The sequence below is a fragment of the Halyomorpha halys genome, unplaced genomic scaffold (genome assembly GCF_000696795.3).
Source record: "Halyomorpha halys isolate HHAL.00 unplaced genomic scaffold, Hhal_1.1 Scaffold270.1, whole genome shotgun sequence".
Classification (NCBI taxonomy): Eukaryota; Metazoa; Arthropoda; class Insecta; order Hemiptera; family Pentatomidae; genus Halyomorpha; species Halyomorpha halys.
This window is the reverse complement of record NW_027105226.1, coordinates 353,113-370,386: the sequence shown is the minus strand read 5'-3', so window position 1 is coordinate 370,386 and position 17,274 is coordinate 353,113. Positions and strand designations below refer to the sequence as shown.

The following is a 17,274-nucleotide window of genomic DNA, read 5'->3' as shown; positions in this document are numbered from 1 at the left end:
ATATTTTTCACCTTATAAAATGAGTTGAAAATAAATATTTTTGTTCTTATTTCCATGGAAACATCAGGTATTCAAGTATTCTTTTCTATTTCATTTTATTGTTTGCTTAAATAATTCTGTTTGTAGTGTTCTAGATATGCTTCGTTACCATAAATTTACCATTGGTTCAACTTGGGCCTCCGATTATGGAAATCCGGAGCAAGAAGAACATTTTAAAAACCTTATCAAATATTCTCCTCTACACAACATTAAAGTACCTGAGGACCAGGTATGTATTTACTTATAAATAACATAACAGTTTATATTAAGGTCATTTTACAGAAATATTTAATTTTCAGTATCCTGCTCTACTTCTTCTGACAGCTTCTCACGATGATCGAGTTGTACCTTTGCATTCTTTGAAATTCATTGCAGAAATGCATCATAAAATCAGGAACCATCCTAAGCAGGTAAGTTACCTATGATATTATTGGAGAAGGAAGATAACTCTTATTCAAGTTATTTATTTATTTATTTATTTTTTTAGAAAAATCCTATAATGATACAAGTAGAAACTAAAGCTGGTCATGGAGCAGGGAAACCTACAAATAAAAGGGTAATAAGAAGTTGTTTTACTGATTTTCTTCCTATCTCCTCTTATTTTTAAAATTAATCATTTCCAGTTAAAATTTCCTTTTTCAGTTTTGATTCTATCTTGTTGATATAAAGTGTTCCCTGCATTATAGAGGGTGCTTAAATTTACAACCTTAAAACTAAACAAATTCACATATAGAAAAATAAATCTTACTATTTTCTCTTCTACCATTTGAATACAGTATGTATTGTAAAATTTTTAAATAAGAAAAGAAAATTTTAAATAAATATAACAATTCCTCAAAGATGCTCCTTGTTCCTATCAAGGACCGTTCCTTGTCTTCAGAACCAGATTTATCAATCATAAAGCTAGGGTAGGGGCACATGACCGACTTTTAGTCGGATATGATGTCATACCATTTCATTTCACTAGCTTTCAATATTTAACTGATATCTTTGGAAATGAAAGTGAATTTTCTGAAATTACTGTCCTTGGTGCTTGATATTACTTATGTGGACCATGATGCTTATAAATACGTTACTTACTATTGGGTTTGCGATAGTATAGGAATTTAATTGGATGATTTATCTAGCAGTTTATTCTTTATAACAGATTTCTCTTATTTATTGCCATATTTAAATAGATTAATTATTTTATATATGCTTGTTTGAGAGTGGTTTAGTTTATTCTTAATTTAAAAACAATTTTGATCCTTTTTATCTCTCAACTTTTATTCTTTAAAATTTTTTCAACGTTTCGGCCCTCAGGCCATTCTCAAGGATACTACATATACTAGGATACTAAAAAGATCTGTTTTTATATTGTAAATGATAAGTGAAGGAAGAAAAGTGTTGTGTAAAAAAGGTTTTAAATCTAAGAAAAAATTTTTTAGAAAAAGTTATATGGGACAAAGGCAATTAGCCTGCAGTTTCAAGATTGTGAAGAAGAAATGACATCAATATTGAAGGTAGTATCCTTGAGAATGGCCTGAGGGCCGAAACAGAAAAATTTTAAAGAATAAAAGTTGAGAGATAAAAAGGATCAAAATTGTTTTCATATTTAAATATTTTATTTATATGAAGTTAATCTTTATATAATTTTATTTATTTTTTTCAGATTGAAGAGCAAGTTGACATTTTATGCTTTTTAATGAATTCAATGGGATTGAATTTTACTGAATGAAAGTTTTGAAGATTTGAGTACAACTTCTTAATTTATGGTGGTGTTACTGAATCTTGCTTAGCAAAAAAAATAAATAAATAAATAGAATGCTGACATAATGATTGTAATAATGATTACCATGAGATGGGTTCAATTTTGAATGCAGTCCTGTTACACTGTGGTGCTTATACTGGGCCACCCCCAGTAGATTTTCCACTTTTCTTAATGCGGGTTTTATAAGGTGTAATATTTGTTTATAGTACTTACGTGTACCATTGCCATATTCCTTTTTTAGTAGAGTTATTTTATTTGTACAGTACGTCATTTACTTCATTATTCATTGTCTTACCTCCACTTTTAAATTATAATTCATTTTCATTAAATGTGTATTTTTATTTTCAACCTTCTATATAGATTAACCTATATTGAACTCCAAGGTTTGTTCTCCTGATTGCTTTACTTACTGATGGCAAGTATGATGTTTAACTTAATTAAATATTTGTTCTTTTGAATTCATATATGATTATTACCATTCATTTTTAACAATAATCTAATATAATGATGGGAAGATAGTCGACCTTGGATAATATAGATGAAGAGAAAATGGTTGGGAGTGCGGTCAGAAAATAACGCTAATAAGTTGAATGAGGCACTAATAAACGTTGTTTAACTTATTTGTGTTATTCTGTGACCGCACTCCTATCTTCTCCTCATAAATAATCTAATAGCTTTCTTGACAACTTTATTCATATCTTTCTTCTTTTCTATTTAAAGACAAACAATCAGGTTAAATAAATTCATCTAGTCTAACAATTTATATAAAGAATTTTAAATAGGACATTTATTATTTTTAACTGAAATTTTTAACCTGTGTATTAATACATCTTTCTTACTTTTAATTTATTTATTATGGAAGTTTGCTGTTTTTGTCTAAACGTGTAAAACCCTCAGCTTATCAATATCCATTTTTAATGATAGAAATTTCTTCATTATGATTTATTTTAATCTCATTTTAGTTGTTATTCTATGTTAAATAATTTTCTCATATTTTACGAGAAGATGGTTGGGGGTGCGGTCAAAGTGAAACAAATAAGTTGGTGTAACCTATTTGATTGTGCCAACATTGATAAATTAATTAATTAGTATAAATGGTAAAATAATTTTTCATATTTTATGTTGCTCTGAGGCTCTTAGGTCAATCACTATCACTTGTAATATTATTCTAAAAGGACTCTCCCCAGAATAAATTAAGAGTTTATTATTATTATTATCTAAAACATTAATAATGTGAAATTAACAGATAAAGTATACATATTCAATTTTATTTAGATGAAAAAAAAAAAAAATATCCACAGTCCGTGACTATGACATCATTATCAAGCTATGGATAAAGTATGCAAGGGAATGTTTTATGTACACTTGTACTCCTTGGAGTAGGCCACATTCCATAACAATATTACTATGTTCTGTACAAACATTTTTTTGTTTTTTAATCAAAAATGGATGATCCCTTCTAATAATATAAATAATCCTCCAGGACTCTTAATGTACACCGAAACTTCAGTGTAGCAGATACCATGGGGAAATGATTTTATCCCTATTATGTTGGTCAATTTATTGAATATTGGTGGACTATGTGTCGAATTTCAAGAATTGTCCTGGGGTAACCTGTGATTATCATGCTAAACTAATAGAACATTGGTGAAGAAAAGCCATAGACATTTTTGTATTAAACGTATCTTGGAACTTAAAACTTCAAAATTTTTATTTTTTTCATGTTCTGAATATTGGCTACACAATAAGTAAATGTCTCTTACTGTCATCAATTCTGAAATCAAGAGTTTGTTCATTCATAATACTATGAATTAATATCTTTTAACAGACAATTTTACTGTTCTCAGCCCACATCTTAAATGAATTAGACCCTTCCACTGCCAGATTTAGACACCAATTTTATTTCACATTAGGACTTTTCATTATATAATGGACAAAATTGAAGATTTATGAATTTTATCCATTATTGAGGGAGTGAAAAGTCCTTATGTAGAATAAAATGGGTGCCTGCATCCTAAATAAATTGTTAAAAATACATTAAAGTTGTACCTTGTTTACTGAGAACTAAGTCAAATTTGCCATTAAAAAAAAGTTTCTGTTAACTTTGCTTTAGGAAATAAAAACCAAACCATGGTTTTGATTTACATGATATAAGGAACAAATAATATCAGTTTATCTTAGTTCTCTCTATTAGTTTACCTCACTAAATCAAATTAATATTTCGAAATGGAATATATTGTAATGGAAATCAAAGCAGAATGGAATTTCTCAAGAACCCAGATTTTGAAGGATCATTTGAAAGGAATGGACATCTCTGAAACTCTTGGTCAAATCTCAGGCAGACAACTGTTGGAACAGTTCAAAAATTTATTAGTTTCAGCTAATTTTAATTGTTTACCAAATATACATTTTTGACTTTACAAATCATTCACTACAAAACAAATTATGGAAGTGGATAACTACAGGATCATGCATCAGCATTGCATGACCTTTAAGTAGTGAAAATAATCCAAGTAATTACAAATCAAAACAGGCTTGTGATATTGCTATGGATAACTAAAAACCTAGCATACGTCAAACTACCGGATATGGGAGGGATAAACTGAACAGGGAAGTTACTACAACGATATATTATTAAATTTAATATTATTTTCATTTTTGTGGGGAGGGAACATCTGCCCCCTCTTCACTGTTAACGACCCTATGACCCTTGTCTTGGTGACGTCTCTGAGACTCAGACGTAATTGATAAAATGTTGTTAGATTTGGGTTTTCATGAAGCTCTGCAGGAAAGTATGGTAGTAGACCAGAGATTCAGTCTTACCAGCATTAGACGTTCGCGTCTATTAGATTTTATTATGTACAGGATCTTGTAAAGGTTGTAAAAAAAAATCAGTTTATTTTGAGCGCATCAAAAAGAGTAAACAACTTGTATCGTTTGATTCGAAGTAGGCTTATTACTAATTTATCCTGAAGAAAACAAATATTTGTAAAGTGTGTGTATTCCTCTGCTTATCTCAATCTTACATTTTGCACTGGTTCAAATAAGCACACCCAACTTGGCGCGAAAGCGCCTTGCAAACGAAAATAATTTATTTATTGTTATTTACAACTGTATAAAAATATATACAAGTAAATTTGCTGTAAGCGGCATAGAGACAAGTTACAAACATGTGGATAATCTACCCATTGATAGAGCTCCAATAACATTTCTAGAGGAGAAGATCTCGAGGCCATCTTCTTTTCAGACGCCTAGGAGGATTATTAGGAAATGAAGGAGAAGCCAGATTAGAAATAAGTGGATTTGGGTTGTTGGGAAGTTTATCATGGAAGGATTGGTATCTGGTTCTGGCCAAATCGACAACATATGAGACATTGAAGTCCTGATGGATGACTTGATTCGTGAAAAAGTAAGGATTTTGGACTGTAAGGATTGGATTCGGGAGGAATTTTATGGTTTAGTGGAGCCCTAAAGCTCAACTCCGTATGTCCAGACAGACCTTATAATAGTCATGTAGATCAGTCTTTTTAATGGATTGGCAGTTTAGACCATTTGTCTAGTAAATGTTGTAATAGTCAGAATCGACAAGCAGTCTCCTATCTCTTCAGTCTTGTATGAGAATTCCATATCAGTCGTTTGTCCAGATGTAGTCCAAAGTAACGGATCTGTTCAACAGGAATAAGTGGGATATTATTAAAGGTTACTGTGGGGGCAAGAGGTCATGGGTTTACGACGAAGGGTAGATGTGATTTGGTAGGATTTATTGGAATTAATTTTAATTCTCCAGTTTCGGCACCATTCTTCAAGGGTGGTGATGTGGGATTGGAGGGTTTGGGATACAATGTAAGGATCATTATTCACTGACAATAGATATGTGTCTTCGGCATACGTGGTGAGAATAGTGTCAGGATGGGTTGGGATTTCAGCTGTAAAAACTGTATATACGATAGGACCAAGGATACTATCCTGAGGTACGCCAGCAGAGTGACGGAATAGGGATGAATAAGTGTTGTGATTTACTTGAAATAATCTGTCCGAGAGATAAGAACGGATAATGAGAAAGTATGTAGGGAGTAGGATTTTACGGATCTTGTATAGTAGTCCTGGGTGCCAGACTCTATCAAAAGCCTGTTCTACATCAAGAAAGACTTCTGAGCAGTACATTCCGCGCTCCAATGAAGACGAGACAACATTAACCACACGATGGCATTGCTGGATAGTGGAGTGGGATGTTCTGAATCCAAACTGGTGGTCTAGGATTATTTGGTTGGAATCAAGGATGGGGTACAGGTGTTTCAAGATGAGTTTCTCAAGGATTTTGCCCATGATGGGTAACAGATAGATAGGAGGATGAGTATTCTATCGGCTTTTGAGTTTTGGGAATCATTTTGATTATGGATAATTTCCATGGGTCAGAAAAATAAGTGGATCTGAGTACAGCATTGTAGATGTAGGTGAGGAATAGAACAGATTTTCGAGGAAGATGTATTAGAATGTGGGATGTAATTAGGTCATAACCGAGAGCTTTACGGGAAGGTAACTTATGGATGATTTTGGATATCTCTGAAGGATGAAATGCTTTAGGTGGAAGGGCCATTTGGAGTGGATTATTCAATTCTTCTTTAATGTATTCGATGTGGGTTAGATCTGGTATAGCCAGACTCATGTCAGCGTGTGGCTCAAATGTTTTAGAAATGTGCTGACCGAATACCTGAGTTTTTTCATCATCCGATTTTGTCCATGTTTGTGATTCAGTAAGAAGAGGGTGATTAAAAGTTTTGAAGTTGAGGAGCTTCTTAGTGGTCGTCTACAAAGAAATGTCAGTAGTCGTGAGGTTTTGAGTTAAGTTAGTTAAATTTTTTAAGTTCTGTTTTGAGTTTGTTTGTTAATGCAGTATAATATGTTTTATCTGTTGGAAATCTAGTCCTGTGCCATTTCGCTCTTGCTCTGTTTTTTTCCCTTTTATAAGATGCGAATGTGCAAGTTAGAACGTATGTTATTATTAAATTTAATGGTCGTTGTATATGCAAATTCTTATAAATTCTGTAAAGTCTTTTATTTCTTTGTCAATGTCATGTTTAGTCTTAAGTTTTTAAGTACAGTTTGTTTTCCAAACCATTACGAAATTCGTCCCAGTCTTATTTTTACGTCCACTGCTTGAGTTCCAGGACTCAACTTGTCCAAATTAAAATAATTGTAATCGTGTTGGAAAATGAAACTATTAATTATACTTGGAAAATAAGGTCAAAATTGTTGAGAATTTGTTTTATATTTTAGATTGAAATATTTTTTCTTCACAGTGTCCAAATGACTAACTTTGATTTACAAAAAACAAAGATTGCATCTGGGCAGAAGAAATTTTAAAGTGAACCAAAATTAAACATATATTTTATTCAGCAGGTATAGAAAAAAATAATCAAAAATTATAAACTTAATATAGATGAATCGTCTAGATAAAAAAATATTGAGGTTGATCTCCTTCTAAATTGCCAAGTTATTGAAATTAGTTATTAATGGAGGGAATATCATACACTTCTACTAATCAGAAGTGTATAATTAGTAAAATTAGGATTTCTTGTGTTTCACAAAAACCTAATTGCACTAAAAAAAATATGAAAAATAGATCAAATTGAATTTTATACTGATCATTGAAAAAAAAAAAAGAAAATTGTTTATGTATTAAGATACATATTTAAAAAAAAATCATTTAGGCTTTGCATAGGAAGCTACTTTTTTGTATATGGGTCGGAATAGAAGTTTTCTATTTAATAATCTGATGGTACCTGTATTTCTATTAATTTGTGAACCTATAACCAAAATCCAGAAGTAAATTATAAAATCAGTGCACTGCTTTTTATAATTTATCAAAGGTAAAGTGTTAGAAAGTTCCTTTTTTTTTTTTTTCTAATATTTCTATTTGGAGACCATTTTGGTAACTGATCAGTTTTCACGATGAATGATATTTTGGCTGTTGATAGACCAAGTCCAACTTGACTCTAAAAATATTTCTAGTACAAGAATTTCGATTATTTAAAGTGAAAGGCACTTTCAATTAAAAAATCAGAGATTTTTCAGTTTTACCTCTAAATCAAATTTCGCTTTGGAAAAGTAAGGCGGTTTGATAATTAATTAGCATACAAATTTAAGCAAAGTTCTTGGGACTAATGAGGAACACATTTATTAAATATATTTTAGGTTTTTGAAAAGCAAAGAAAAGTTTTAATTTTTTTGTTGTATTGATAATAAATGCTAAATGTAAATTAAAATGTTTCTACTTTTAAATCAAAGAGCAGGTACAATAAATAAAATAACTTTTCAAATAATAGGAATTCTAAGACATGTAATCGGTACTTATTTTTCCAGTAATTTCTTAATGTAATAATCGATACATTGTTTATGCCCTAACGATTATATCATCTTGAGGAGTTAATACAATAACCTCAAGTATCAAAAAACGGTGGTACCTCCCCACAAGTTTGTTGAATGAGGTTATATTTTCTATCATTGAAGTTTTTGTTTCCATTTCCTTGCTTTAAGGTTTTATTTTACTGACAGTAAGTACACCGTTTATTTCTTGCTTATTTAGTTATATGAAGGACATTTAAGATCTTCTAGATATAGAGTGTTGCTAAAATTAATATTTTTCACTGGACTTTTATAATTTATTACTGAGTAGTGTTGCACTGGGTATTGATAAATTGATTTTCAAAAATATTTTTCTTAAACTGACACTTATTGAAAATTGGACAGATCTTGGTTTCCTTACAGTTCAGTTACATGAAAATATCTTGAAGTTCATAATTATTACATACATCTGTATATCATATCTTTAATATGATTTAATAGTTAAGTCACTCAGAAGTTAGATTATGTTATACCTATAACATGATTACTTATCTGTCAATAATTCAAAGTCACTTGAGTTCAGGTTTATGTATTTTGTTGTGTTAGTGTTTATTTATTTCACCACTCTTTGAATGGAATAACAACTTCAAACCTACTGTTATCCAGGAATCATGGTTGTATTGGGTTAATCTTAATTTTTAAATAATGATATTTTCACCATCATCAATGTTTTTATATTTCTTTTTTAATGTATTTTATTAAATATGCCTATGAAATTTTGGCAGGAAGAGTTTCACTAGACCTTTAGTGTTTTTATTTCTTGGTCGTTTGCTTCTCTGCTATTTCAGAAATATAAGCCCTTTGTGTGTGTTGCTATGAATGAGATAAGGAGAGACTGATATGCTCACAGAATCTTAATTCAATTGTTATATACTGAAAAATAAATCAGGATTTTGCATAAATTAATTCAAATTTTAATATCTGTTGGCAATCATTTTTTGTTGTGAATGATGACTGGAATATTTCGAAATGAAATAATGGGAAAGGAACTTTCAGTTTTTTTTTTAAAACTATATGTTATCATTAACCATGAGTTTTTAATCTTTCTTGTTAAATACCTGTTGATTAATCTTGTTCTTGTTTTTTTGTACAATTTCTGTAAATTACCTTTCTTTGGTTAATTTAGTTCTATTGAAGTTAGCATTTCAAAAACAAAATATTGCTACTTAATCATCAAATTATTGTTATTAATGTTAAGTTGTTACTCCAGGCTGGTTCAACATGTATTAATTAATTCTAGGATTATTAAAATTTTATGAAAATAAAAACTTAATGGAAATAAAAGCTAAATGATTTTATGGCTGGTTAAGTGTTAAATTAAATGTTTTTTTTACAGGTTTATGGCTATTTTAGTAGAAATATAACTCTTTCAAGTTGGATTGCCTTTGGGAGCTATACGTAGTTATTCTTAGATTTTATAAACGTAGAATTAGAAGTGGAAAACGTTTCATTAACAAAATTAGGATGCCTATTGCATCAGAAGTTGAAGTTCCTGAAATACGAGTCAGGACAGCTTATAATGGGTAAATAACTTGTTTTTATGTTATAATTCCAAATTAATCTCAATAACTCACTAATTAAAGTGTTAAAAAATTAATATTTGAGTTACTATATCCAAACTTGATATATCTCTGATGATTGCCTAATACTGTTTTATTTTAGGGAAATTATGATTACTTACATAGATGCCCACATAACTATTGAACAGCTTTGTCAAGAAATGAGGGATATATGTCGATTTTCTCAGGATCAAGTATTCACAATGAAATGGGTCGATGAAGAAGGTTAGTATCTATGTGTACTTTTCTCATATTTGATTATTAGAGGAATGTTTGTATGTTACTAGTTCTAAAACTATTACCGATATTTTTTCATTAATTTTGAAGTGGTTGACATTTTTGGCTTTAAATGACCTGAAAAATTAATAAATACACAGGATTGCTTATTTCAATTGGCGTATAATTCACTAAACTTTTAATTTTTCATCTTAAGAAAGCCTCTGTCCATTGGTTAGTTTAACATATTATTGTTGTGGTAAGAGTAAGAATTCTATAAATCAGTATCAAGGAAAATTGCACTACAAAACAGCTTTGAAACTTTGGTCGCTATATTAACCAAAACATTTTGGAATTTTAGAATTGTAGATCTCAGAAACTAAAAAGTCATATGAAACTGAATTACATATTTAAGATTAGTATAAGTTGCAGCAGCTTTTATAATGAAATCGATAGGCTGGAAGTGCCACTTAATAGAATTGATTTTTCATTTTTTATTTTCTCCAAAACGGCTTTAATGATTTTGATCAAAGTTGGTAAATCAATGTACAATCAAGTGGTATTGGATATGAGCAACATTTTATCCTCATTAAAATAGTTAAACAGGGCTTAAATCCCAAATTAAAAAAAAAACATTCTGTAAAGGACCTTTAATTTTATTCATTGGAAGTAATTAACCATTTTGCATATTTAATATCGATCTAAAATTGTTTAAATGTGAACTATGGAAGAATTGAATTACTAACAAATGGAGAAATAGAAATAGCAGTTTAACTGGTTAGTCAGAGACAGTTGAGTGTTCATTCTCTCCAGCTTGCAGTCATTCATATGAAAACGGCTTTGTTATGTTTTGTTTAGCTGTGGTATTCATGACAGGAACAAAGTTGATACTCATTATTTAGTTCTCACTTATTTGCACCTTGTTATTTACTCCTCACTTATTTGCGCCTTGCGGTTCAACTCTTCTGACTTCTGCAGTCTTTGTTAGTTGAGATCCCATCACAGTTCCTCAGCTGTACTGTCTTCTTGATCTCCAACTCTGCCTGTAGATGTCTGCTCGTGGACCCATCCAATTTTTACTGTCTTTAGCTCCATGTATTGGTAAAGCTGTTGCCCATCATCAAGGATGTTTTTTGTGATCTGTCGGTCTAGATTCCCTATGTTTGCTAAAAGTAGGGTCATCTTGGACTGGATGTGACTTAAGACATACACAAATGGTCTTTGGAAGAGAGTTTTTGGAAGTTTCAGTTCTTCTCCTCAGCTATTATCCTTGGATAGGGGGAGGACCTATCCCCTAGGTCCACCATAGGTAAATGTGCTGCCTCTCCACAACACAACCCCTTGACCCCATATATTATTATTTAAAATTATTAAAATGGTACAAAAAACACCATACCATCAAACCAATTTCAGCTCAAAAATTAAGGTTTTTTAGTTAAATATTTATTCGGGTTTTACAAAGTTACACGATTTTACAAAATATTGACTCCTAAAATGTTAAAATGAAATAAAAAATAATCTTATTCAGGGACAAAAGTCCTATAAGAATAATTACATGGTTCAGGCTGATGTTTATTTGTCTGACAAAATATTTGCAAGATTGCACTTAATTTATAAATGGTTCTAAATATTTCCAAGATTGCACTTAATTTATAAATGGTTCTAAATATTTCCAAGATTAAATTACAGTTTTATGGTGCTAATTCATGTTATGGATACAGATAGACAGTGCATTGACCCAGTAGTTTGATAATGTAGTAGGTGAAGGAATAGGTGCTGTTTAAAAGAAAGAAAGCAGGAGGATTGACAATAGACATGGGAAGATTATTCCATGTGATCTGGGAAAAATGATTATTCCAAGAGAGGCGCTGATTGAAGATGACAGTTTTTTTTTAGTGAATTGTTTAATTATTGAGGTAAAGTAAAGAATAATAAGGGAGGGAATAAAGGAGGTACTTAAAACTGACAAGAATGGCCTTAGTTTTTTCATCAATCAACCTCAGATCACTGTTTCAACACCCATTGCTTAGTACTATTTACATCTTCTTGTATCTTTTGGATAGCCTTAAGCATTTTGGTAGGTTGGAAGGATAAGTAAATTTTGGGATCATCAGCATATAAACAGAATTGTGAGCAGGGAATGGAATCAGAAAAAATTCTTGTCAGAGGTAGAGAAAATGAAGATGACTGAGGAACAGGGTGGAATTAGCCAAAAGGGAGAGGAAGGTACCTTCCTTATCAGATTCATTCCTTCTAGGTTTATCAGGAATCATGACTGTTTGGTAACAATGGGACAAGGAGGGTATTATATATCCAAAATATTGATAAATCTGTTATACCATGAAATATCGATTGCAGAATTTGAATGACTTATAAATTAAAATATTCATAATTCTTGAGTTCATTATTGTTTTGATGTATGCCTGTGTTATATCAGAATTTATTGTTTTGTTTTTTAATTTGGAACAATCATAATTGATTTATTTCATAGGTGATCCCATAACTTTATCGACGCAGATGGAGCTTGATGAAGCTATTCGGCTTTACGAGATCAACAAGGACTTGGAGATTACGATTCATGGTAAGTGGTAGATTTAAGCTGTGTTTAGTAGTATTTCTTACTAAATGAAGTTAAATCATTCAAGACAAGTTTCTTATTTTAAATTGAAATTATGATTCATAGAACTCATGAAGCGGAATTATTAGGTGATCTATTGCTAATTAAAAAATACTTTTATTTGTAGTGAAGAGAAGTGAAGTCCCATTGCAATGATAATGTATTTATCATTTATTAATGTCAGTTTATTTAATCTTTTTATTCGATTTGAAATTTTTATATCACTTTAGTGAATATTTTCATAATTACAATATTTACTGCTTTATCAAGTTAAACATACTAAACTAAAATTTCTTTTTACAAAAATCAGTAAAAAAATGAACTATTATAGTAAACACAGAATTTCTTTTTGTAAATAATGGACAGTAATTCCAGAGAATTAAATATATTCAGCCTTTTGATTATTATAAACCCTTAGTGTTTTATTTAAGCTTTTTAGTTTTTTGTTTGGTGTTTAGTATTTTTTTTTGCTTAAGTCTTCTAAAGAAATTTTTGTTAGTGGATTACTTTAATATACTTCAACGATATTCAATATCTGATTTTTAAAAGTTTGTTTGATGCCAAAACATACCAAGAGTCATTCCCTGTAAGTTCATGTTTAATCTTGGTTTTTCAATTATGAAAGAAACATTTGAGAAATGTAAATGGACCTCCCAGTTTAAAAATTATTTTGAGGAAAAAATGTGGGAGACTAAAAATTAAACTACTAATAAGAAATCAACTTTCAATTGTAATGTACAAAGCTCAGAAAGGAACGAGAATGCTTAAGTTTGGTATTATATAGATAAAGACCATTGTAGGTGATTGTTTTAAGATGTCAGCTTAGCAATCTTGGAATTGCAGTAGCACCGGTTCGATTCTAGCCTGGACAGATTGAAATATATTTTGTAGCAGCCCAAAACTGGATAAAAATTCGACCTACCCTCTCTGGTTAAAATTAGGAAGTAACTTATATGGTAGATAACCTTTACTTTAAACTGGGTACCCTTAGACCCTTGCCCTTTCATCAAGACTTACCTCTATCCACTGGGTTAGCATAGTGCAGTTATATATGTACATATAGTGATCTTTTCATGGAAAATGTCTGAGTAGCTGAACTGCTGCTTCATTGTTGCATATTACTGCACATCCCAGGTAGGCAAATTCTAAAATCTGTTTAAACCTCTAGAACCCTAAGGGAGCATGACTGCCAACCTCATAGCTTAATCCGAAACCATGTACTTTGTTTTAAATTCTTTAACGTTAAGCCCCATCGGCCTTACAGCAGCTTCTGAAGTAGTTAATGCTTCAACTCCCACTTGTCTGGATTTCCTCAAAATATTTAAGATATATATACACACACACATATATATACACACACTAATGGCTGTATCAATCTGTACCAATACATGCCTGAAATTTGTACCTAAAAGTCCCATATTGTCTTCTCTAACACCTTGTCGAAAAGTAAGCACGCCAGGGTTTACCTTGCCTAACTCCTCTCTTGAATGAGAATTCCAATGATCTCTGGCATTTTACTTGGACCTCACATTAAATGCTTTGAATTTCTAATTTTTTTACTTCTCCATTTCTAGTTACTTGTTCTAAACCAGTATTATACCTTGATTTAGCTCTGGAAAGATCCCATACATTCTTTAGAACTCTCAAATAGGAAAACAAATAAATATACAAATCGTCTCCATATTTTAACAAAAAATTTTGATTTAAGATAGAATGTGCAATTACTTCTCATCAGGAAAGGGTTGATAATTTTTATTTTTTTGGCCCATAAAACTTGTTATTTAACTCAATTACGAAGCTTACCCTGAAACTTGGTTTAAGAAAGAGATTCTGCAGGACTTAAGAACTCCCACAGTATTGTAATATTTCTTATATAATCTGAGACAAATTTTTGGAAAACATCAGCTTCTGAAAAGGAATTTAAACAGGAAATTAGTAAATAAAACAAATATTTTTCTTAAATTTATGTACACATGCAAATGTGTACATATCTTGTGTGCACAAATTCAAAATTAACTTAAAAGCATATGCTGTTAAGTTAATATTGCTCATTTATTGGATACTCTGTCCATTTTTTACCAATTTAGCATCATGACATATTTTTATATAACTGTTTTTATTTTACCTAGAGGTTTAGTTAGCTATGTCCTAGATCTGTTGTGAGACAAGTTATATGTTTTTAAATCTGTTCAAACTGCTCTACTGTAAAGTTACGGGACTGTGGCATAGTGTCTTTTACCTGCGAAGTACAAATTTATTCCGATTTAAAAATTATTCAGACCTAATGTATTCATACTTTTTTTAGGAGGGAGATGAGTAGTTAAGTAGAAAATTTATTCAAAGTATTTGTTTCTTTTGTGTGTTTCTATGTGTGTTTTATTTGTTTCTATAATGTGTTTCTTTTATGTCAATTAAAAATCAACTCTAGATTTAAGAGACCCTCCTGTGGCATACCATCCTCTATTAAGTGGATACTCGTAATTGGGATGAGAAAAAACATGGCAATCGAACTTAAGTGTTGACCAGATCAACTCTTTGTTTAAATGTTATTCAGAAAGCATTACTTTCTCACCAAGGTCCTTAATGGGTTGTAGTGGTTCGTTTCGGTTTTGATTTTTACCATTATTGCTTAAAAAGGTTTAATGATGATAAATTTATTTATTATCATGAGAATTGTTTGATTACATGAGGGTATTAACTGCATAACTTCTTACAATAAAAAAGAAAAAGAGATGTCAGTATTTTTATTCTCATGTGCATTTACTATCGGAATAAAGACTCTAAGTATGTTTTAACTGACCCCTTTCTTTATACAATAGTTGTTGCAAAAGTTAACATCCAGCTAACTTTGCCATGCAAAACTACCTGTATCACATACTGAAACTTATACCATTTCAAGTTTGTGTAACTTATCTATAAATCTAAGTAAGCATTCAGTCTTTCAAGTTTAAGCTGCACATTATTGTGCAAATATATAATTTTTCTATTTGTCAAAGATATTCAAAGGATCTCCAAAATAAAGATTCTGTATTTATTTACTAATGGAGTAAGAACCTGAGGAATAAAGATCTGAATGAAATAGTCTCACTATTGTTGATCTGTTGGTAATTTATACCATTTTATAAAGCTTCTTATATTTGGACTTAAATGCCAGATTTTGAACTGTAAAACATTATAGACACTTTTTCTTTTTTGCTATATCTTGTTTACATTTATTGAAAGAAAAAGTGCCAACACTGTAGACAAATTACAGATTAAAACCTAATATCTGTTCTCAATTTTGTCTGAACAATGTTGCCGGATGCATGTTGGAGTTTAGCAGCTCACAACCTCTTATAAATAAATCATCTGGAATAATCTATATGAAGGCTCTCGTTGTGAAACACATTCCCCACTTCAGGAAATTTTTCATTTTTCATGAAAAATCTCTGATTAAAAAAGAACAAGGGTTTTAAATTATATTTTCTTGGAAATGTAATGTTGTGGGACTAAATCATATTTTTAAAGTATGAAAAATCTATCTAATCTAATTCAGTGTAATGGCTAAGGAGTAACGAAAAATTATTGCATTAAAAGAATCAGAAAGGATAATAAATGCATAAGATAATAATAAGGTAATATGGGTGTGGAGGATAAAAGGGGATGAAACTAATTGTATCAAATAAAATGGTAAAATAATATATAAACAAGAGGACAAAAATTTAAAAATATATCTAGTCTAAACAGTAAAATAATTAAATAAGAGTATAAAAACAAAGCATAAAAAAGATTAAACAATAAACTAATAAATAATAAAATGAAGAGTTAGATCATACAAGAAAGTAGGTAAGGAGTGGAGGGACTGTATAGGGCCAAGATTTTAATAACTAAACCCTCTACTTCGAAAACTAAGTGGCTGCTAGGTCTAAACAGAAACGAACTCCGATTATTAATAGGAGTTCTTACAGGTCACTGCAGACTTAAAAGACATCTTAAGATATGTGGAGTAGTCCATGATGAAACCTGCTGCTTATTTGGACAGGCCCCAGAGACAGCCTTACATTACATAGCAGATTGTGGTAGGTATGCGTACTAAGATACAGGCTTTTAGGCTCTGATAGAATTACAGGAAAAGAGGCTTCCTGTATAGGTTGGATATTCCTTTTGACTTTTATTAGAAAATCAAAAAGGTTCGACATAGAGGAATAAGATAAATTAAAGAGCCATTCCATTGGGTTGTCTTGGGGATGACAAAAAGGACCAATAGGCACACTTGCTGGACTTGTTCCCCCCACCATTACCAGTACCAGTACCAGTAGATCATACAATGGAGATGGGCTATACAGCTGATGGAATATAATATAATTTAGCAAAGAAATAAAAGTATAAATAATAAAATAATATAAAACAATAATTACTGATGTTAATAATTCAGTTATGGATTAAAACTCAGAGGACAGAACTGAAGAAAGAGAAAATAATTGAATTAATAAAAAATCAAATAAAAAAAGTGTGAAAAAAATATAATAAAAATTTAAAACAAATAAATAAATAAAACCGTAGGACCTCAACCCACCTTCCCTTGTCTCTTCACAACTTACTCTTTCCCATTTCCTGTACTGATCTCTCTTTTACATCCCTAAACACCTGTTTTTTTTTTTTTTTTTTTTTTTTTGGTTTTTCATGTTCTGTGTAAAATTGTCTGAAGT

General features: G+C 30.6%; 2 protein-coding genes across 4 annotated transcripts in view; both read left to right on the top strand.

Annotated features, from left to right (window-relative positions):
• Positions 1 to 2,118, top strand: part of LOC106680621 (prolyl endopeptidase) — a 19,727-nt gene extending 17,609 nt beyond the window's left edge. For all 3 annotated transcript variants that reach the window (XM_014420470.3, XM_014420468.3, XM_014420469.3), the window contains exons 13-16: positions 127 to 268; positions 339 to 449; positions 527 to 595; positions 1,691 to 2,118. In XM_014420470.3, coding sequence (XP_014275956.1) covers positions 127 to 268; positions 339 to 449; positions 527 to 595; positions 1,691 to 1,756 — 388 coding nt within the window. In that variant the 3' untranslated portion in view covers positions 1,757 to 2,118. The remainder of the gene's footprint in view (positions 1 to 126; positions 269 to 338; positions 450 to 526; positions 596 to 1,690) is intronic.
• Positions 2,119 to 8,213: 6,095 nt separating this feature from the next.
• The window catches only part of aPKC (protein kinase C iota type), a gene marked incomplete at its 3' end in the record, with an annotated part of 341,811 nt that continues 332,750 nt past the window's right edge, over positions 8,214 to 17,274 (top strand). The window contains 4 exon segments of the mRNA XM_067049526.1: positions 8,214 to 8,343; positions 9,531 to 9,717; positions 9,857 to 9,978; positions 12,461 to 12,550. Of these exon segments, the coding sequence (XP_066905627.1) occupies positions 9,659 to 9,717; positions 9,857 to 9,978; positions 12,461 to 12,550 (271 nt within the window).